Source organism: Rhinopithecus roxellana, chromosome 3, assembly GCF_007565055.1.
Source record: "Rhinopithecus roxellana isolate Shanxi Qingling chromosome 3, ASM756505v1, whole genome shotgun sequence".
Classification (NCBI taxonomy): domain Eukaryota; kingdom Metazoa; phylum Chordata; class Mammalia; order Primates; family Cercopithecidae; genus Rhinopithecus; species Rhinopithecus roxellana.
Genome location: NC_044551.1, coordinates 111,006,674 through 111,029,854, shown reverse-complemented (window position 1 = coordinate 111,029,854; position 23,181 = coordinate 111,006,674). Strand labels below are relative to the sequence as shown.

General features: G+C 35.9%; 1 protein-coding gene across 2 annotated transcripts in view; it reads right to left on the bottom strand.

Moving 5' to 3' along the window:
• Window positions 1-1,323: 1,323 nt before the first annotated feature.
• The window catches only part of PGGT1B (protein geranylgeranyltransferase type I subunit beta), a 56,299-nt gene continuing 34,441 nt past the window's right edge, over window positions 1,324-23,181 (bottom strand). The window contains exons 7-10 of one of the 2 annotated variants that reach the window (XM_030927640.1): window positions 15,525-15,709; window positions 9,667-9,775; window positions 4,975-5,057; window positions 1,324-4,781 (exon numbers count right to left, since the gene is read on the bottom strand). In XM_030927640.1, coding sequence (XP_030783500.1) covers window positions 4,752-4,781; window positions 4,975-5,057; window positions 9,667-9,775; window positions 15,525-15,709 — 407 coding nt within the window. In that variant the 3' untranslated portion in view covers window positions 1,324-4,751. Of the gene's footprint in view, window positions 5,058-9,666; window positions 9,776-15,524; window positions 15,710-23,181 lie in introns of both variants that reach the window. The other variant, XM_010356928.2, reaches the window with a different exon arrangement.

Here is a 23,181-nt window from a genome sequence, read left to right as displayed (position 1 = left end):
GACATGTACATAAATGTGGTTTTGAATCAAATGAGTCAAAGTGGAATCAAAGCATGCACTGGTGAAGCCTACTGATATTTATATGTAAATTGTATTTAATAGCTACTTTACTAAGTTCTTTTATTGTTTAGTTTTTCAACAAATTCCTTTGGGCTTTCTAGATACATATTCGTATCAGAAAATAGTTTTAACTCTTCCTTTGCAATTCACATCTTTATTTTGTCTAACTTCATTGGCTAAAACTCTCAACACATTAAGTAGTAGAGGAGTTAGTGGGCATGTCTTGTTCCTGACTTCAGCTGGAAAGTCTATTTTGCTTTGAAATTTAAGATGCTGGCTTTTAGGTAGACGTACAATGTTAATTGATTATTCATCAATTTCTACTTAGCTTATTTAACGTGAGTGCTCAATTCTATCATGTCTTTTCTGCAAAGATGAAGATATTTCTTAACTCTTAATATGATGAATATTAATAATTATCTAGTATTGAATTACCCTTGTATTCTTACAATAAACACAACTTAGTCATGATTACCTTTTGAAAGTGCTGTTGGATTGTTTGCTAATGTTTCATTAAAACTTTTTATTAATACTCATGAGATTGCTCTATAATTTTCTTTTTGGCACAATCTTTGTCAGGTTTTTGAATCAATGCTATTGCATTCACTTTATAAAATGAACTTAGCAGTTTCCTTTTTTTTTTTTTTTTTTGGCACTTTGAGGTTCAAGATTCTTTTCCTAGTCTCTGCAATTGTTTAAGCAAGAGTGGGATTATTTCATCTTAAAAGGTTTGGTAGAAATCCCCTTGCAACAATCTGGGCTTGATGCCTCCTTTGGTAAGGGGCACTTTTAACTACTTGTTTCTTCTATGGCAACTGGCTTCTTGTGACCTAAATTTTGGCAATTTGCATTTTTCTCCAAAGTTTTCGAATTTACTGTGTAAAATTGCTCAAAGTAGTCAATTTAAACAAATTTCCTCTTTTACTGTTTCCCCTTGTCATTTAAATTTTTGTATTTGTGCTTCCTCCTTTTTTTCTTAAATAGATTAGCTGGTAGTTTATCTCACTCAACTCCCCGCACTATCCATCACCAACTTGGATTTATTGCCTTTATTGTTTTGGTTTGCTACTAGTAATTATTTCTTGCTTTTATCGTTATTAATTCCTTCCTTCTGCTTTATTTTGCTTTTTACTCCAAGTGTTTGGTACTTGGTTAATTTTCACCTTTTCCTTTTACTGATAATTGCATTAATTAATAATTGCAATAACTGTCTCTCAAAAAGGATCAGTAAAAACTGATAATCAATTTCCTGTCATATTTGCATTTTTTTTTTTTTGGTAAATATTAGGTTTTTATCTGTCTTGCGTCATGTCTTTCTGGTGTGCTTTCATTGTCTGTGAGGATATTGATCTATTTGTTATTTCTCATCCTAACTTTGAATGGAGTTGGACTGTAATCCTGGCTCACTCACTTTTTTTTTCCCCCTTAACTGAAATGAGTTTTTCTGTACTTTTAGGTGGGAGGAGTGGTTCTAGGATGACTTCACAGCCTTAGAGCTCCCATTTTCACAGTGATTAAAAGAATATATATGTGTGTATATATATGAAAATACATATATATAATGTCTCTGTATCTTGGCCTTTCTTCCCAATACTTATCTAGATATTTCTTTTGTCCTATTTTACCCATCCTGCCCATTTGAATTCTAATTCTAGAAGTTTGTCCTCAGTGCTGGGCTTTGTCTCATTAGCTTCAAGACGTACACAGCAAAAAACCCAGACTGCTCTAATGCAGTCATCAGACCTTATTATATTGCTTTAACATTCATCTGCAAATGGGATTCTGTAGTCACTTCCCAGTTTCAGTGTCTGTTCTTAGATTGGCCCACTACACTTTGTAGTGAGAAACTGTGGGCAGTGTTGTAGTTCTCCAATTTGCAGAGCTGTCAGAAACCAGCTGCCTTCCTTCTACTTCCTCCCACAGACACTGAAACTATGTGGGTCAGTGGTTTGTCCTCACTTAGTTGTATTTTGAAGTTCATACAGATACTTTGTCATCTAGTGTTGTAATAGTGTCTATAGTGTCCTAGTTGCTCTGTATTTTTATGGGGAGATTAGAAAACAACACTGTTATCATCATTTTCCCTGAGGTTAAACTGTTAAGACCTCTTTATGTTGTAGGAGAGGTTTTAATTACACAAATAATTTTATGATCATTATAAAGAACCTATAATTTGAAATTTGCTATATTCCAGGTACTATCCTAAGTGCTTTATCTGTATTATCTCATTTAATCCTAAACCCTGTGAGTTAGGTTTTACCTATTTTCCTTATTTTATCAATGGGAGAGTTAGGGTCCAAGATCATGCCACTGAACTGGCAAATCTGGGATTTAAACCCAGGTCATCTGATTCCAGAGCACCTCCTCATTAACTGTCTCTCAAAAATGATCAGGTCCAACAGTTTTCAAATTATGTAACACCGTCAGCAAGATTTCTATATGAATTTAGATTAAATACAAATAACTATTTAAAGATCTAATAACACATATATATTATAGATCAAATCTAAAAACACTGAAATGATAAACAGGTTAAATTATGCCATATGATCTGACTAATCTTATTAGTATGCAGATGCTCAAAACAAAGCTCCTCCTCCTACCTTCTAAAAAAAAAATACCACAAAATTAGGGGGCAGGAAGGAGACAATTAGGGAGTAGGAAAATAGAGCTTTTTGAGATTTCAGACTTCATATTTCCCCTCATTATATCACTCCTGTTAAGGAATAAAGTATACATGTGAAATATTGCTTATAATTTATTTAATCGATAAATACTTTTCTTGTAAATAACTATTTAGAAAAGTTAGAAATAGTTTCTCCACGATTCACACTGGCCTGCTATTTTCTGGTCAATTAAGTTGCTATGGAATGTGAACATTTACTAGTCCATAAAGTTTCACAAGAAAGTCTCCCACAGGTATATCAATTAGAAGTATACTAAAATTTATAATCTTAAGGTATTAAATTATAAGGAGCTAGAAGATATTTAGCCTTATGAAATACTTTTAGATTGGAATTTTCCTGTAACTTACATTTATGAATACAGTCATACAGTTACTACCTTTATTACCTCCTAACCTTTCTTAGTGATAAAAAAAAAAAAAATTTGGGCTTTTTATATAGTACTAAAGCCATTATACATATATGCTACTTCAACTTCCAATGTCTAAGAGATGACTTAGTTTGAGATATGGATGTCTTAATCTGCCAGGATTTAAATAGTAGCAATTGGAATAACCCATAGAAGGATAACATCTGTTAGCAAGCTTAGTTTTTCCCCCCACCATCAGAAGATTTTTTTATTTCTAATTAAAAAACATACAGTTGGCAAACTGAGGTTTAAAACTAAGCATGCCAATAATAAATGAATCATTTCCCCAAGTACATACTGTTTCCCTTGGGAAGGACTGTTATTTTACAACATTTTTTTTTCTCTAATTTAGAAAAAAAGATAACATTTAAAATATTACAATGCCTAAAGAGTGATACCAGTAATATAGTTTTGATATTGATGTTCGTATTTCAACGTTTATTATCACCAAGACTAACTTAACCCAACTCCTTTAGTGAAGAGATTTCTTTCCCCATTTCAGTACTAGACTCATAGTTCTGAATGTCACTAAGCAAGTAATGGATATAAGTTATTGATTAATTACTAATGAAGAGTTTTTATATTATCTCCTTTATAATTAGCTAGTTCATAAACTTAAGAAAACAAAACAATGAACAAAAACAAAACCCTATTTCTTACCCTCTAAATGGTTACATTTGCCTTTCACTTACCTGAAAATATGAGAATAAAAATGACCATGTATAGAGTTGCACCACTGAATCTATTTGAATGGTTCTGTTTTTATATTTTTCACTTACTTAATTTGAAAAAAATTAGAAAAGCATTAGTTTGAAATTAGAGCAGCTAACACACTGGGGGCAACGAATTAAAAAACTCAAAAGGCTAAAAATAAAAACACAAAGTATCTTTCCTGCTAGATAAAAAAGATTGTTTTCTTCCTAGAAAGCAAAAAAAGAAAAAAAAAAGGCAACTAATGATTTGAGAATAAAATCAAACATAACTGGTATTCACCACAGCAATGTGTAAATAAATGACCCACATAGCACAAAACTTTCTCATTCACAATCACATATAGTTAAGTTGCTTTTCCCTCAGTTACTTAATAGTTGTCTTCAAACAATCTCCTTTTAGAAAACTATCATATTAGTTAAACCTATTTATTCTTACTGTGAAGTTAATTTCATTTATATAGGCCACAAAGGTTTAATTGGCACACTTTAAGAATAAGACAAAATAAGTCACTCTTCTTTAAAAAAAATTATGGTAATCTGTTTTCAAAGAAAAATCCCAGATACTTAATTCATTAAAGGAAATTTTCCACCATCAGCAATGAGCTTTTTAAATGATCACTAAGTGTTCACCTGAAGATTATCAATGCTATATGAAGTGCAAACTTGTTTTGAAAATTCGTGTCAATTTTATAAGATACAATTTGCACTGAAGAGTTTTTAAAAAGATAACCTACACACATACAGTTAATTTGCCTCAAACAACTTCTTAGAAATACAGTATAAACATTTAAGAACCACGACAAAGTTGTGGTTCAAACTTCAACAATGATTTTCTCGAAACCCAGTACAAAGATTACTGGCTCAAGACCATATCCCAAAGTGACATCAGCAGGAGATTTGATTGTAAGACTCTACCTTTTAAAAAAAGAGCACACTTGGTTATACATGGCTTTTAAACTTGAGCTACAGTTATGCTACAAATCCCCCCACCCTCCCAATCTAAAGTCAGTCATGTGGAGAAATGTACATTCTCTGAGCATTGTTTAGAGTCCTTGGTTTTCCAGCTTTGATGGAGATCTAGAAGGCGTTCAGAAGTCCGTGTGCTTACATTCAGAGCAGGATGAACTTTACAAATTCCACTTTCCTCCATTAGTGACAAGCCACAGATCCCAAAGTATGCATGCAAAGCATCTGAAAAGAAGGCATTTAAAACATCATAACAGGCATTCCTACTTGTACATTCTACAAAATATTTCAGCTACATATTTACCAGCCCATCACTCCATTAAAAGTTTAGAGAAATGCTAAAATAGTTTTTAAAATATTTGCTTTCTCAAAATCTCAAACATCAATTTAAAAAAAACACAGATGATCAAAATAAAATATTTTATTCATGAAAATATCACTAACAAAGGAAAACAGTTTCCAACTGAAGAGCTGATACTATCCATAACCTCTGTGATGAAAAGACAGGAGGAGCAGCAGTCATATGTAAGACTTCTCACTTGAGGGAGTTTCCCTTTTTGCTTACTACAGAACATGGAAATGAGTAGCTTCAATGCTGTATCATTAAATTTCTTTTCTTTAAAATGAAAACAAAACTCTGAATCTAAGTTGCAATACCCCTTGCTCCATGTTTTGCCTCTGAAAGTTCCTAAACCATAGGCAGTACTATCCTAACACTGTGTTAAATAAAAGGAGCTTACGTAAAAATAATCCATTCTGGAATGCTGTGCCATATTTAATCCTCCTATTTAGGGTAATGTCAGTCATTGTAAAAATATCTGATCTGACAATAAAAACAAACTCACATTCTATTTGGTTGAAATAATATGAGTGCTCATACCATGACAATTCTGCACTGGCTCACTAGTTTCCCATCTTTCAGGGGGCAGAAATCCTCTTCTATTAAAGTGGCCAATGAAATCACATGGTCATTCTTGCCTAGGAGTCTTATGTAGACTTCTGAAGAGCTCAGAGCTTTGCAGTTATAGGAACACTACAAAGACAGTTTTGTACCAGTCAAAAATGTTTTTTCTATTTTTGAATTGGTCAACATTTATGGCCTTAAGAGCTACTAAAGTTCAAAATAGGCTGGGTGTGGTGGCTCACACCTGTAATCCCAGTACTTTGGAGGCTGAGGAGGGTATATTGCTTGAGCCACAGGAGTTTGATACCAGCCTAGGCAATATGGTGAAGCACCATCTCTATAAAGAAATACAAAAATTATCCAGGTATGGTGGTGTATGCCTGTAGTTCCGGACACTCGGGAGGCTGAAGTGGGAGGCTCACCTGAGCCTAGGGAGGTTGAGGCTGCAGTGAGGCATGACTCTATCACTGCACTCCAGCCTGGGCAAAAGAATGAGACCCTGTCTCAAAACAACAAAAAGTTCAAAACATCTTACCACATCAAATTTTGTCAAAAGGGTTAAAGAAAAAGCTTTACTTACAAGAGGATCACTTAGTTTTCAGAACAGAAATGACAAATAGTTGAGCTTACTCAATGCCATTGTAAAAACGTTATTTCACTAATAGAGGCCCATGTTGATCACCTTTTAGGCCTTTTCAGAAAATACTTAGGTTTCTTCTGGCTCACTTTGACTTTCAGACTATAAAAAATAAATTTGATTTCACCTGTAATATTACATCATTCCATCTAATTATTCTAAAACTACAAAGGGTACAAAGCAACATTAAGCTGTTTTCTAGAAACCTGGAAACTTTTCTAGGAAAAATTACAACAGAAAATATACATCCATAATGACATAAAATAGAACTCTGTAAAACTAAAATCTCTCTGGATAAAGTAACAAATAAAACTTATTTTTTTCTCAAAAAGATTTTTGTAACAGCCAATGAGATCAGAACTCAATGGTTTCAAGCCTCAAATTGCTTTTTTAAAAAACTCCTTATCTGTAGGTGGCAATGTATAAGCACTTTACAAGTGGAAATATGTTTACTCCATAATAAAGCACTTTAGATGCTGAAATATATATATAATTCCGTAACAAAAGGTCATTCTTTAGAAGTTTCTTTCATAAACGTATATAAAATCCCTTTGTGTCAAATTTGCTACTAAATTTACTAGAACCAAGAATAAGCTTAAAGAATCTCGTTAAAATGATTGTAATGAATGATGTGTAAAAATTTATCTTTACACATAAATTCAAATTAGTAAAGACTTTCTACGCTTTCTAGTGCATACTCTGAAAACATTTAATGTATCTGTAAAAAGTAAGTAGAACATCCAAATATTTACACAAATGTTAAAGTTAGCAACTGATCTCTCCGGAAAAAGCCTCAAGAATTTTCTTTTAAAAAAGCTATTGCAAACACTGAATGTATTTCAAGTATGTTTACATAAGAAATGTTTTCGGCCCGGGTGCGGTGGCTCAAGCCTGTAATCCCAGCACTTTGGGAGGCCGAGACGGGCGGATCACGAGGTCAGGAGATCGAGACCATCCTGGCTAACACGGTGAAACCCCGTCTCTACTAAAAAATACAAAAAACTAGCCGGGCGAGGTGGCGGCGCCTGTAGTCCCAGCTACTCGGGAGGCTGAGGCAGGAGAATGGCGTAAACCCGGGAGGCGGAGCTTGCAGTGAGCTAAGATCCGTCCACTGCACTCCAGCCTGGGCGACAGAGCGAGACTCCGTCTCAAAAAAAAAAAAAAAAAAAAAAAGAAAAAGAAAAAGAAATGTTTTCTAAGAGATTGTCATTTCCCTATTTCCATTATTTGTTAAAACAGTACCCGCACTGATTAAAAAAATGGAATAAAGACCAAAATAATTCTCAGTTTTCTTGAGGCACTAGAGATATCAAAAATTTCAAAATATTATTTTTCTTGAGAAATTAACTTCTGAAAACACACTTGGGCTTACAACTTTGAAAGCAATGTACACTTTCTCTAAGAAGGCATGTTTTACTATGCATTGATTGATTGAGATAGTCTTGCTCTGTCGCCCAAGCTGGAGTACTATGGCACGACCTTGGCTCACTGCAACCTCCACCTCCCGGGTTCAAGCAATTCTCCTGCCTCAGCCTCCTGAGTAGGTGAGACTACAGATGCGCACCACCATGCCCGGCTAATTTTTTGTATTTTTAGTAGAGACAGGGTCTCACCATGTTGGCCAGGCAGGTCTCAAATTCCTGATCTCAAGTGATTCACCGGCATCAGCCTCCCAAAGTGCTGGGATTACAGGCTTGAGCCACCACACCTGGCCTTTTATTTTATTTTACTTCATTTTATTTTTTGAGATGTACTCTTGCTCTGTTGCTCAGGCTAGAGTGCAGTGGCATGCTCTTGGCTCACTGCAACCTTTGCCTCCCAGGTTCAGGCAATTCTTCTGCCCCAGCCTCCCGAGTAGCTGGGATTACAGGCACTCACCACCAGGCCTGGCTAATTATTATATTTTTAGTAGAGGCAGTGTTTCATCACCAAGTGGCCAGGCTAGTCTCAAACTCCTGACCTCAAGTGATCCGCCCACCTTAGCCTCCCAAAGTGTTGGGATTACAGGAGTAAGCCAATGCACCTGGCCTAGGAAGCATGTTTTGTATGAAAATATAGGCAAGTAGGGGTATAAGGAAATATTCCTGCTCATTTCAAATACAAAAATATGATTTCATGAGCTCCTTATTTATATTCTGATTCAAGTACACATTCCAACTATAGCAGTTCTGTGATGGAAGATGAACGCTGATGAGGCACTTTCTAGGCTGGTAAGAAAAACCACAACTCTATTGCAATACTGGCAAAAACAATCATTCCTTGTGTCTAGTTTCATATTTGTAACTAATTCTTTACTTGTTCATCTAAAGTGTCAGTGTTTGAAATTATTTTAACACACTCTTAAATGGATTTTTATAGGGAAGCTGTATATACGGTCATTTTGCTGGAGGTGAAACGTAAGTCGGCTGAGGTGTCGGCTACAAAATGATGCTAGAGGTGGGAGAGGAGCCAAATTTTGGGAGGGCCTTGAGTGCCATGCCATTTATATTGTCTGAATCTGTTGAAATTTGGAGAACAAGAGTATGGGAAGTGAGAAACACATATTCAGGATTTGAAATATTTTATTTAATGATTTTTTTTTTTTGAGACAGAGTCTCACTCTGTCACATAGGCCGGAGGGCAGTAGTGCAATCTCGGTTCACTGGAACCTCTGCTTCCTGGGTTTAAGTGACTCTCCTGCCTCAGACTCCCGCATAGCTGGGACTACAGGCACGCATCACCACACCTGGTAATTTTTGTATTTGTAGTAGAGTCAGGGTTTCAACATGTTGAACAGGCTGGTCTTGAACTCGTGACCTCAAGTGATCCACCTGCCTCAACCTCCCAAAGTGTTGCAGTTACAGGCATGAGCCACTGCGCCCGGTCTATTTAATGACTTCTGAAAAGAGTAAGAACTGATTCCCTTCAGGATTGGGAGTAATTTACTATACTTAGCTCAAGTCATGACTAATAATCCTAATGGCTTTGGATTGGCTAAATAATTTTCTTCTTTGGAAAGGACCCATTCAGACCATCTACGTTATTGCTGAAAATGAAATAAAACATTACTGAGTAAAATATTTGGGAAAAAATGCACACTATACCCATGCATCTTGATAATAAACTCTTTCCTTTATACTCCCCAATACCCTAAATCTATCCTAAGCTTACACAATATACCTTTTTAAAAATAATATTTAATGTAACTTTGCAACTGTGAATACATTTTCTATCATACACCTTTTCTGATAAAGACGCTTGAAGATCTATTCAGGAAATAAAGGTTGTTCCGGATTCACAAAGAAAATAATTACCTGGATGACTGTCTGGCCACTTGGCAAATCCCCCTACGAGGCGATCTTGAGTTGATAAGATGTAATTTCTATTTTTCTCAAAGTTAGTGTATTGGAAAATTTTTAGAAGCTGCAATGACATGACAAAACTCTTATCAACCTTTGGCTCAAATTTCAGATATCTGTCATTTAGATATGCTTTTCTTTAGCTAAGGTGCTCAGACCAACTCTACGGGGCCTTGAGCACTTGAAATGAGTCAATCACATTATCTTTTTTATTTTCTTATCAAATCTACTCTCCTTTTCTTGACCCTCTATTTCCTTCTTCTGAAAGAGGCCAACTGCACCCTTTGAAGCACATTAAGCTAAATTCAAAAGACAACTCCATTCCACTCAACATAATCAGTCATGTTAAAAAGTAAATTTTATCTACCCATATTTTAACTCTTATGATAAGCTCTTTAGCTATTAGTTATAAATTAGTAGTAACTGGAACTAAACATATTTTTTTAAAAAAGAGCAAACAGAAATTACTGACCAGATGCTAGAGACAGTTTTGAAAACAGTAAAAAAGTATAGCTCTTTAATTAGGAAAGAAAAAGGTAAGACAAAAATGATTGCGACATAAAAAACTATATAGTTTTTAATGATTTAGGACATGTACTTAGTTTTTCTCTCAAGAACCCATAAAAGTAAGATACAAATAAATAAATAACACTGTGAAGTTCAAGATGAGGTGTGCAGTAGGTAAGAGGGATCAAGAAATTTCTGAAGATACAAAGCAATTTAATATATGTCAACGAACCAGAGAGAGCCACAGCTTTTAGTGACTGATGAAGAAGCATTATTTCTCAAAAAGAAAAGCTAAACTCATAAGAAAGTTATGGTACAAACAAGAAACAAACTTATTCATTTACATTCATTTAATTAATAGACTATAAGGAAAAAGGCTTTTTTGAATCTTGATGTTAGGAACATTTTCCATCAGTGGCACATTGGTCATTAAATAAAAATGAAAAAAGGATAATATTAACAGTGCACTTGGCTTAGCAATAAACAATATTTGCACGATCACAATAAGTGTTGGTTACTGGTTTTCAAATTTTAGAATCAACCTATAGGCAAAGCCTGAAAGATGTGATTATTAATACTGAACAAAAATATGAATGTTTCCTAACTTGACATTATGAAAATAAAGGTAACCTTATATAGCATTGGAAGGTAGAAGATGAGGAAAAGATTCAGAACTAAACATAACGGGTAACAATTTGTTGGAAAAGTGAGAGGCTAAATCTTAATTTCTCTTAGTTGGGAATCATCAATGACGTCTAAAGGTGATAAGAAGTTAGTCTGTGATTTAAAGTTATGGAAATGTCCACAAGAATTAAAACATTTCCAAAAAGTGTAAAAGTGGTTGCTTTCAGAAAGCTGTCAGACTGCTGACGTCAAGTAAAAAAGACTTGAGACAAATGGAAAGGGTTCCTATAGACTAAAGATGGGACAATTCAAGCATACAATATATATATATTTTAGTCATATATGACTAATATATATGTATCATATATGACTAATATATATGTATCATATATGACTAATATATATGTATCATATATGACTAATATATATGTATCATATATGACTAATATATATGTATTATATATGACTAATATATATGTATTATATATGACTAATATATATGTATCATATATGACTAATATATATGTATTATATATGACTAAAAAATGTTAAAATCTACGTGTTCACAATGATTCTCAAAAAAAAAAGAAAAAAGAAAAGAAACAAACCAAAAAAACCGCAAACTCTAAAATCTAATATTTCACTGGAAAGGCTGAGGCGACGGCAGGAACCAACTCATTTTGTTGAACACTATTAAGGGAAAGAATTTGGTATTTATCTGTCCTTCTCTGTACAAAGTGTATCACAGGGGAAGGTTAGTCTTTAAAACACAATGCTAGTTAATAAATTGAGAAGGAATGAAAGAATACCACTGTTTTATAACCTCTTAATGCCACAACTGATTTAAGCAATGATCCTTAATGCCTGTTAAAACTATTCTATAAAAAGTTGATAGTTTCTATAGACTAGCAATGAACAATCCAAAAGGAAATTAAGAAAGCAGTTTCATTTACAACAGCATCTAAAATGATTCAATACTGAGAATTAAATCTTAATAAAAAAGTGAAAGATCTGTATGTTGAAAACTACAAAACATTGCTGAAAGAAATTGAAGACCACCTGTATAAATGGAAAAGCATCCTGTGCTCATGGATAGGAACACTCAACGGTGTCAAGATATCACCACTACCCAAAGTGATCTACAGATTCAATGCAATTCCCATCAAAATTTCAAGACTTTTTTTGCAGAAATGGGAAACTCAATTACCAGATTCATATCAAATTGCAAGGGGCTCCAAATAGTCAAAACAATCTTGAACAAGAAAAGTTGGAAGTTTCAAACTTCTTAACTTTGAAACTTACTACAAAGCTACAGTCATAAAAATAGTGTAGAACTGGTACAAAGACAGCCATACAGAACAACGGAATAAAACAGGAAGTCCAGAAACAAACCTCACATATATATAGTCACCTGACTTTTGACAAGGGTGCCAAAGCCATTTAATGGAAAAGGGCAGTTTTTTCAACAAATGGCGCTAGGAAAATTAGATATCCAGGTGTCAAAGAATGAGGTTGGATCTTACCTTACATTACATACAATAATTAACTCAAAACGGACGAAAGGCCCAACATTAAGGCCTAAAACCGTAAAACTATTAGAAGAAAACACTGGGGAAAATCTTCATGACAGTGGATTCAGCAATGATTTTATAGACATGACACCAACAACACAAGCAGTAAAAGAAAAATGTAGATAAAACTGGACGGCATCAAAAGCTTTCGCACATGAAAGGGCACCATCAACAGAGTAACAAGGCGACTCAAGCAACGAGAAAGGGCCGGGCGGGCGGATCGCGCCTGGAATCCCAGCGCTTCGGGAGGCCGAGGCGGGCGGATCGCGAGGTCAGGAGATCGAGACCCTCCCGGCCAACACGGTGAAACCCCATCTCCACTAAAAAATACAAAAAACCAGCCGGGCGCGGCGGCTCACGCCTGTCATCCCAGCGCTTTGGGAGGCCGAGGCGGGCGGATCGCGAGGTCAGGAGATCGAGACCATCCTGGATAACATGGTGAAACCCCGTCTCTACTAAAAAATACAAAAAACTAGCCGGGCGAGGTGGTGGGCGCCTGTAGTCCCAGCTACTCGGGAGGCTGAGGCAGGAGAATGGCGTGAACCCTGGAGGCGGAGCTTGCAGTGAGCTGAGATCCGGCCACTGCACTCCAGCCCGGGCGACAGAGCGAGACTCCGTCTCAAAAAAAAAAAAAAAAAAAAGAAATGAGAAAGCGTTTGTAAATCATATATCTGAGAAGGGATTAATATCCAGAATATATGAAGAACACCCACAACCTTATAACAACAAAAGGAAACCAGATTTAAAAATAGGCAAAGGGCTTGAATAGAAATTTCTCCCAAGAAGATATACAAATGTCCAATAAGTACATAAAAAGACACTCATTATCATTAGAAAAACGTAAATCAAAACCACAATGAAATGACACTTGAAACCCATTAGGATGGCTACTTTATATATAAAACAAAAGAAAAAACAAATGTTGGTGAGGACATAGAGAAATCGGGACTCTCATACATTGCTAAAGGGAACATAAAATGTTGTAGATGCTGTGGAAAAGTTTGGCATTTCCTCAAAAAGTTAAATTAAGAACTGCCATATGACCCAGCAATTCCACTCCTATATACATATAGTACCCCTCAAAAATGAAAGCAGGGACTTGAAAATATATTTATACACCCATGTTTTTAGCAGTATTATCTGCAGTGGCCAAAAGGTGAAAACAACTCAAGTGATCATCAACAGATAAATGAAGAAGGAAAATGTGATATTTATATACAGTGGAATATTATTATTCAGCCACTAAAAAAATGAAATTTTGACATATGCCATGTCATAAACAAATCCTGAAACCATTATGCTAAGTGAAATAAGCCAGAAACAGAAGGACAAATATTGTATGATTTCACCTATATGAGGTCCCTAGAACAGACAAATTCACAGTGACAGCGAGTGGAGTAGAGGTTACCAGGCTGAGGGGAAGAACAATAGGGAATTACTGTTTAATGTGTGCAGGATTTATGCTGGTTAAAATGAAAAGTTTTGCAAGGTAGTGACGATTACACAACATTGTAAATTGAATTAATACTAGTGAATTGCAAACTTACAAATGTTTAAAGTGATAAGTATAATGTGCTATGTATATTTTCAACTCTGCAGTGCTTTAATTAAAAGGAGAGAGAATTGGATATTACATGCCTCTTGGTGTGATACAATAGGAAATATATGTGATACAATAGGAAATCACTGGATATTTAATGATCATAAGCAATTATGGCTAATTGTTTAGATGTGATGACACTAAGGTTCTGGTTTTTTTTTAAAAAGTTATTTTCATTTAGAGATTACATTTAAAAATTTCCAGAAAATATAAAAAATGCTATCTGGCATCTGCTTTAAAATAATTCAGTGAATGGAAGGGAATTAGTTAAGAGTATAGATGAAGAAAGGATAGCTTTGGGTTGATAATTGTTGAGATGGTTGATGGACACATGGGTGTTCATTACACCATTCTCCCTGCTTTTGAATATGCTTGAAATTTCCCACAGTCAAAAAAAAATTGAAATGATGAACCTGAGAAATGGTACTACAAGTGAGGAGAGACAGGGAGACTACTGTCATCATTTTAAATCATTCTTTTCCCAATGTTTTTCAAACTTATACATAAAATTTAAGAGAAAAAATTAGAATATTATAGAGTAGATAAACATGGACTCCTCTAACAGATTCCTGTTAAATTGCAGAATATCAGAACAAGGTGACAATTCTTTTTTTTTTTTTGAGATGGAGTCTTGCTCTGTCACCCAGGCTGGAGTGCAGTGGCCGCATCTCAGCTCACTGCAAGCTCCTCCTCTCGGGTTCATGCCATTCTCCTGCCTCAGCCTCCCGAGTAGCTGGGACTACAGGCGCCCGCCACCTCACCCGGCTAGTTTTTTGTATTTTTTAGTAGAGACGGGGTTTCACCATGTTAGCCAGGATGGTCTCGATCTCCTGACCTTGTGATCCACCCGTCTCGGCCTCCCAAAGTGCTGGGATTACAGGCTTGAGCCACCGCACCCAGCAACAATTCTTAAAGATGAAAAGGCAACTTTAAAATAGAGAAAACTTGTATGTATTTAGTGACTAAGTAACCTTACAGAATTAGGTATATTAAAAGGTAGTAGAGATGGGAAAAAATGTGCTGGCATGTCAATTGATGAGTTTCAGAAGGTTTAAACAAATAAATAATAAAAAAAGTCCATACATGGTTTTTGAAGAAATGACCCATGGTTTGTCTTTTAAGATTAACACCTTCCCATAAAACCTTTACTGGTATCATTTTCAGACAGATCCCTGATTTACATGAACTAGTCAGTTCCAGTTACAAGTTTTTTATTACCTTACATCTACAAGAAAGTACGTATTTAATATGTTCTATGTAAGGTTTAAGTAGGCATAAAACTCAAGTTCTGAGTTACTTGAGTTTTCTAAGAATGAAAATTTTCAAGCAGCACAAGAGATCACTGAATTCTATGGAAAAACCATAGAAAGACTAGCTTTGGCAGAGCAAAAGAGAAAATCCAGTACCCTAAACCTAACAATATTTAATACACATTACAAAGACCAAAACTTTTTAGCACAATTTATATGAACACAGAATATAGGTTTCTCATTTTTTATTATTTCTCTTACCTTTAGAGTTGCTCCCACCCAAAAAGAATAACAGGTGTCTACAGGCTTATTAGGTCTTCCATGATAACCATTTTGTTGCCTCATTATACACCACCTCTTTATTCTGTTCAACTCTTTTTCTGAAAAAACTTCTTCTAGTTTACCCATCAGACATAGTGAGGCAATGCCACAAAAAGTAGATCCTCCTGTTAATCAAAACCACACAATGTTTAAAACTTCAAATCAGATGCTTATGAAAATAGTACAAAATGTTCGAGGGGAAAAAGTGGTTATATAATTCTAGAAAATAGTGAAATAAAATTTAAATTTAAAAGATGAGATTTTAAAATAACCACTATACAAAAGTCTTCAATATTTGATAAAACAGAGAATAATATAAAGCTGTAAGAAACATTTTACTTATGAAAAAAAGTAGTAAGACTTGGAACAAGATTAAGGGACTTGTTTAAACTTACACGGTTAATGGTAGATTTGGAACTAAAATCTGGGACTAGTAACTCCCTGTCCAGAACCCAATCACCTGAGACTGATTTTTAAGTCCCTTAAAGACAGTATATTGCTGATGAATTGAGGTTCCATCAGCCCTAAGCTACAGACAAGTTTTCACACATAACATAAACAAGTTACAAGCTGATATACAGATACTACAACTAGTCAGCTAAGAATTTTAAGGAAGTAGTTTACAGTCCCACCAACAGTGCAAAAGTGTTCCTATTTACTAGTTCAACCATTGTGGAAGACAGTGTGGTGATTTCTCAAGGATCTAGAATTAGAAATACCATTTGACCCAGCCATCCCATTATTGGGCATATACCCAAAGGATTATAAATCATGCTGCTATAAAGACACATGCACACGTATGTTTATTGCAGCACTATTCACAATGGCAAAGACTTGGAATCAACCCAAATGTCCATCAATGATAGACTGGATTAAGAAAATGTGGCACATATACACCATGGAATACTCTGCAGCCGTAAGAAAGGATGAGTTCACGTCCTTTGTAGGGACATGGATGAAGCTGGAAACCATCATTCTCAGCAAACTATGGCAAGAACAGAAAACCAAACACTGCATGTTCTCACTCATAGGTGGGAACTGAACAATGAGAACACTTGGACACAGGGTGGGGAACATCACACACTGGGTCCTGCCGTGGGGTGGAGGGGTGCGGGAGGGACAGCATTAGGAGAAATACCTAATGTAAATGACGTGGTAATGGGTGCAGCACACCAACATGTCACATGTATACAAATGTAACAAACCGGCACGTTGTGCACATGAACCCTAGAACTTATATTAAAAAAAAAAAAAAAAAAAAAAGAATTTTAAGGAAGAAAAGAATAGTGGGGGATGGGGGTGGTAGGAAAGAGAGAAACCAAATATGAAAGCAGATGCACAGCATTACTTCGAAACGTATCCATACCCACTGTGTAGGCTGAATAACGCCTCCCCAATATTTAAGTCCTAATCCCTGGAACCTGTGAATGTTACTTTATATGGACAAAGAGGCTTTGCAAATGTGATTAAGTTAAATGATCTTGAAATGGGGAGATTATTTGGTATTATCTGGGTGGGCCCTAATGGTACTCACAAGAGTCATTACAAGAGGAGAGAAGGAGATCAAACTAACGGAGAGGTGGCAGTGGGTACCACTGCCAGGTGGCAATGCAACTATGGTGCCAGCGATTTGAGTGTTGTAGCCAAAGGCAAGGAATGCCGGCAGCCACTAGAGGCTGGGAAGAATCAAAGGACAGATTCTTCCCTGGAGCCGCTGCTGGCGAAAGAAGCCAGCCCTGTTGACATCTTGATTGTAGCCCTGTAGTTCTCGGCTCGGGCTTAGTCACAGATGTATAGCTCTGGCCAGAAGTGGAGAGAATCAATTTGTGTTGCTTTATGCCCCTATATTTGTGCCAAAATGTTACAGCAGCGACAGAAAACTAATTAATACACTCACAAAGGTACTTTCCTTAGGAAATGAAAAGTCAGTGTTTTTCCACATAAGAAAAGAAACAACACTTTTTGCTGGCACTATTTGTTGTCAATTCCAAACAATTTGAAAATACTTATACTTGCAATTTATTATGACTTCACCTAGTGATTTTTATTAATTTTAGCAATTTAAATGTCTTGTTCCTAATATATCTCATGCCTTAACTATCCTTTTGGTGTTACAAATCTTGAATGTATTCTCTGGCAAAGGAAAGGTGAGCATTCCCTCTAGAAAACTCAAGGTAGCTATCATATTAGAAGTGTTACTGTCAGCTAGGAACTATTTAATCTTCAGAATTAGCTGGGACATCTATGTTAGTCTTGAGTGAATCAAAAGAAAAGCTAAAAAAAATTTATTACAATCTTTTAAAATAATTTCTATTAAGCAACTATTAATCTTATTTCCTTTTCAAATGATTCATTAGTTTCAATTTTTCTTTCATAACCAAGTCATGACTTCAAGTGTTATTACATCATTAAATATAAAGTCTCTAATAGACAGTAAGTAACCTTTAAAACTCCCGGAAAGTAAAAAGAGGCAATTAAGAATTACTCTCCAAGCTACCTATTAGGACTACTTAATGGAAGCTGGCACAACTCAAAGAAAAAACACTCTTTACTTTGTCCAAACTCATGGATTTTGAAAATAGTAACTACAGAAGTTAAGTTTGGACTCTGGGTTGCCAGAAACATTTACAAAGTCTAAGATTAAACGAACATTCATTTACCAACAAGTAAGCCTGTTGCTCCTAAAGTTTCTTGTTTTACACAAATCTCTAAAAAACTAGTTATAAAACCCTGTATAAAAGCTAGTATGTTAGGCTGGGCATGGTGGCTCATGCCTGTAATCCCACCACTTTGGGAGGCCAAAGTGAGAGAACTACTTGAGCTCAGGAGTTCGAGACCAGCCTGGGCAATACAAGGAGACCCTGTCGCTACAAAAAAATATTTAAAAAATTGGCCAGGCGTGGTGGTGTTCACCTGTGGTCCTAGCAACTTGGAAGGTGGCAGTAGGAGGATCGCTTGACTGCACCCCAGCCTGGGCGACAGAGTGAGATTATGTCTCAAAAAAAAAAAAAAAAAAAAAAGTAGTAGTACGTTAGAAGAGTGTTAAAGCAGACATAAAAACAGGAAGAAAAGAGAAGTGACATCTTGATAGTAAGTAGATTACAAAATACTATTTAAAAACAGGCACAAGAACTAAAATGGAGTATCTTTTTGGGGCTAAATGTCATTAGATCAATGATTTGTACACATTTCAAAATACTTCAAGCATATTATATCATTATATTAAAAGTACAATACTAGAATTGTTCTTTATTATAATGATTTGAGTTCATCAAGAAAAGGTGAAACTGTGTTCATTAGGCCTTAGTTGAAGACACAGTATGAACAAAACTTTAAGGATAATAGTAAGAATATTGAGGCAAATACAAATAAAAGAATAAGAAAGATTTTCATCTGAAATGGTTAAAAGTTTGCCACCTACGTGATGTGCTTCAGTTACATGGAGAATTAGCATATGCAGAATACCTCAGTCATAAAACATCACGGATGGAAGATAGAGACTCTCTCTTAACCTACCCCAATTCTACCAAGTGCAGGGTAAAGGAGGTGCTCCTGATTTCAGCTCTGTTATGTCATGATCTACTTATATTTTAACAGTGTAACAGTTGTAACTTATTTTGCTCCCACAGGTTTTCCAGTTCAGTTTTAGACATTCTCTTAGCACTTGCATATACTAAATTATCAGAAAGAATCCATGTCCTCTGAAACTTAAGGTAGTCAACAATCGTATAGCTAAAGTAGAAAATTAAATAAACAGGCACATAAATAAGCACATCATTTCACAATTACACAACATATTAAAAAGGTGCAGTAATTTTTTTTTTTTTTTTTTTTTGAGACAGGCTGGAGTGCAGTGGCATGATCTCAGCTCACTGCAACCTCCGCCTCCTGGGTTCAAGCGATTCTTGTGCCTCTGCCTCCCAAGTAGCTAGGATTACAGGTGTGTGCCACCACGTTTGGCTAATTTTTTTTGTATTTTTAGCAGAGATGGGGTTTTACCATGCTGGCCAGGCTGGTCCTGAACTCCTGATCTCAAGTGATCCACACACATGGGCCTCCCAAAGTGCTGGGATTACAGGCAGAGCCACCATACCTGGCCAAGTGAAGTAAATTCAAGGGCGTTGAATATTTAGATTTAACATTTATCTTTATATAATTAAGAAATAGAGATATTTTAAAAGAATTATGGAACCAAATTAATTTATCTGAACTTCTGCATTATGAATCCTCAGTTGGTGGGAGTGGGGGGGGGGCAGTGAGAATAGTTTTATCTCTAACAAAGCAGGAAAATTCAATTCTTCCAAAATAAAAGGAACATTGTACCCTAAAACTGTACAAGACGAGCATCCCTAATCCAACATTCTGAAATTTGAAATGCTCCCAAATCTGAAACTTTTTGAGTGCCCGCATGACACTCAAAGGAAATGTTCACTGGAACATTTCAAATTTCTGATTTCTAGATTAGGGAAGCTTAATTGGTAAGTATAATGCAAATATTCCATAATCCAAAACACTACTGGACTCAAGTATTTTGGATAAGGGATACTCAACATGTACTATCTTAAGGGAATCATGGGGATAAAGAGAATCACTACATTTGATGATCATGGCCTAAAAGGATAAAATATGTCTGTTTAATTTTCATGAAAAAATGGGCTCCAAGCTAAGCAACAGCTGGAGAACAGTAGTTGAATTAAAAAATATATATAATATATATTAAATAATATTTAAATTGGGGACTGAGAAAGGCACATGAAGAAACTAAGTTAATAACAAACTGTAACAGAAGTACACCTTCCAAATTCAACTTTCCAAGCAAGAGATGCAAAGTGGAATACAGGATAACTAATTCATCAAACAGTGCAGTGTACAAGGGCATATGGAATAAGACATGAATGACCAGCTTACAATCCAGCAAAGATAAACAGAGGTAAGTACCATAAAAATGGCATGAATGAAGTATTATGGGAATACAGAAAAGGGAAATATTGCTTAGAACTAAGGGGGACAAAAGATGATGAAATGTTTTACAGAGAAGGTGACACTGGAAGCCCTGAAACCAGGTATAGAAAGATAGATTAAACTCTGACGGTTATGAAAAGAGAAACAAGCAGAAGCAGGTGGAAAGGAAGCATTTCAAGCAAAGGAAAAGGAATATTAGCAACGTCCAGAGGTGAAAAGCCACGTATAAATGTTTGGAGAGTATGTTTTCTTACAACCTAGAGTGCATGGAAGGGGTCACTCAGATGTGGGTCTACAAAGTTCGACTGAAATCAGATTACAGACAAAGAAACTAAGGGGCTTCAATGCAGGCAGGATGAGATTACTGGGCAAGCACAGGGTTTTAAAGGGGTTATTACACTTACCTGATATGTGAGCCTACTAAGCAAGTGACTTCTCTGAGTGAAATAACAGTAATTATTGTGGTTTTGTACTGTGTCAACTTGGCTAAGCTAGAATTCTGTTTCCCAGGATCCACTTCCCTGTATGGTCAAAAGTTAGAGAAATCTGTGTGAGACTTGTAAGGTGGAAGTTAAGTAGCACTCATTACCCTGGTTATGCTTAGAGGAGATAAGCAACAAAGGCAGTGGTGCTAAGTCCAGCTTGCCCTTATTCTCCCATAAAGTTGGCATCCAAATTCTTCTTACTCTTGCCCTGGTTACGTTAGGCCCACATACTGTGAAGGAGCACCAGCCCTTCACAGACTTATCCACAATCTGGCAGGTGACTTGTCTGGCTTTCTAGATTTCCCTGTATGGCCTGAGCTGTCCACCCGTACCACTGCTTCAGGAGCCTTGTCAATGATTTTCCCTGACCCTCCAACTACCCCCTTTATCTTCTTCCACAATTGTGTATAAAATATTTCTATTACAGCCTTTATTCTTTAGTACTCATAGTGGTTTTACTTCTCTGAGTTCTAAAACAAAAATGTCTATTCTCAGAGGGTTGATATGAGGATTCAATGAGACTGTATGTAAAGTATCAGATGGTAGTGGGCACACAGCAGCTGGTTAATAAATACATTATTTTCCTCTTAGTCTGTAGATCAGGGATTATAAATTGGTAATTTATGGATGACAACTGGTGTAACTGGCAAATTAAAAACAAAAATAGAAAAGGAGATTAAAATTAAACTCAAAATTCTGGATTGCTGGATTCCCCCAGGCCAAAAAAAAATTTTTTTTAAATCAATAAATCTATGTTAGTTCTGAATAGCAACAACAGGCTGAAGAGGAGAATGATGGTTTTAAAAATATGCAGTTTGAGATACTGAAGTCATATCGAGAAAGATGCCTGGCAAGCAAATGGAAAGGGGGCTATGCAGCACAGAAGCAACAGTACAGATCGGGAAACACAGTTTTGGGTGCCATCAACACAGAGATAATTAATAAAGAACCATCTGTTAGTTTGTTCAACTGTGTGCCAAGCATGTTACAGGTGCAGAGGATACATCAGTGTGTAACACAGGCAAAAATCTCTGTTCTCATGAGGTTTAAGTGAGAAGCAGCAGACAAAAAACAAATAGATAAAACATAGGTCATTTATAAAATAATACGTGATATGAAGAAAAATAAATCTAGTAAGGAGGTTAGAGAATGGGATGTATATGTATAGTTAGTTCAGAATTCTGTTATAAATATTGCAGGTGTATCTGGGTGGTTTGCAATTTTAAATCAGGAGCTTGAACCAAGATCGGAAGGATGTGAAAGAAAACCAGGTGTATGCTGGGGGTGGAGGATGATGGAGGAAGATTCTACATACAAGGAACAGCACATACAAAAGCCTTGAGATTTAGGAAGAACTATCAAAAGAAAAGAAAGCTGAACTGAGGTAAAGAAATGAGAGGAAGAAACAAAGATGGTGAAGGAACCAGAATTAACTCATGAGGAAGTAGGACAAGTGGAATGTGATGTTTTAAGAAAGAAGGGGGGAGGTTAATAGCTCAAATGCTTCAATAAATATAAGATGAGGAATGAGAAAAAGATATTGGATTTGAAATACAGATCACTCATGACTTTCAAAGACAAACTTCCTAAGTTCCTGAAGGCTTACACAGAGAATTACAGAACAAGTCATTTGTGAAGAAAGGTGAACAGTACATTTGGACCACTTTTCCAAAGACAGTAACAATAAAAAAGAAAAAGAGAGAACACAGTGACTTGATGGGGTGGCCACATTGCAGGACTTTTTAGAAAGACATTTCACTTGCTAGTACACATAGTGATGAGAGGGGGAAAGAAAACTAAACCAAAATCCTTTAGGGTAGCACTTCCCAGCCTATCTAACTTCATAGCACACAAAGAAAATTAAAATATTTGGTATTTATAGGCCATACTGTAATACCAAGGGCCATACTGTAATACCCGAGGGCCATACTGTAATACCGAGGGCCATACTGTAATACCGAGGGCCATACTGTAATACCGAGGGCCATACTGTAATACCGAGGGCCATACTGTAATACCGAGGGCCATACTGTAATACTGAAGGCCATACTGTAATACTGAAGGCCATACTGTAATACTGAGGGCCATACTGTAATACTGAGGGCCATACTGTAATACTGAGGAAGATGCTCCTGGCCAGAGACAACCTC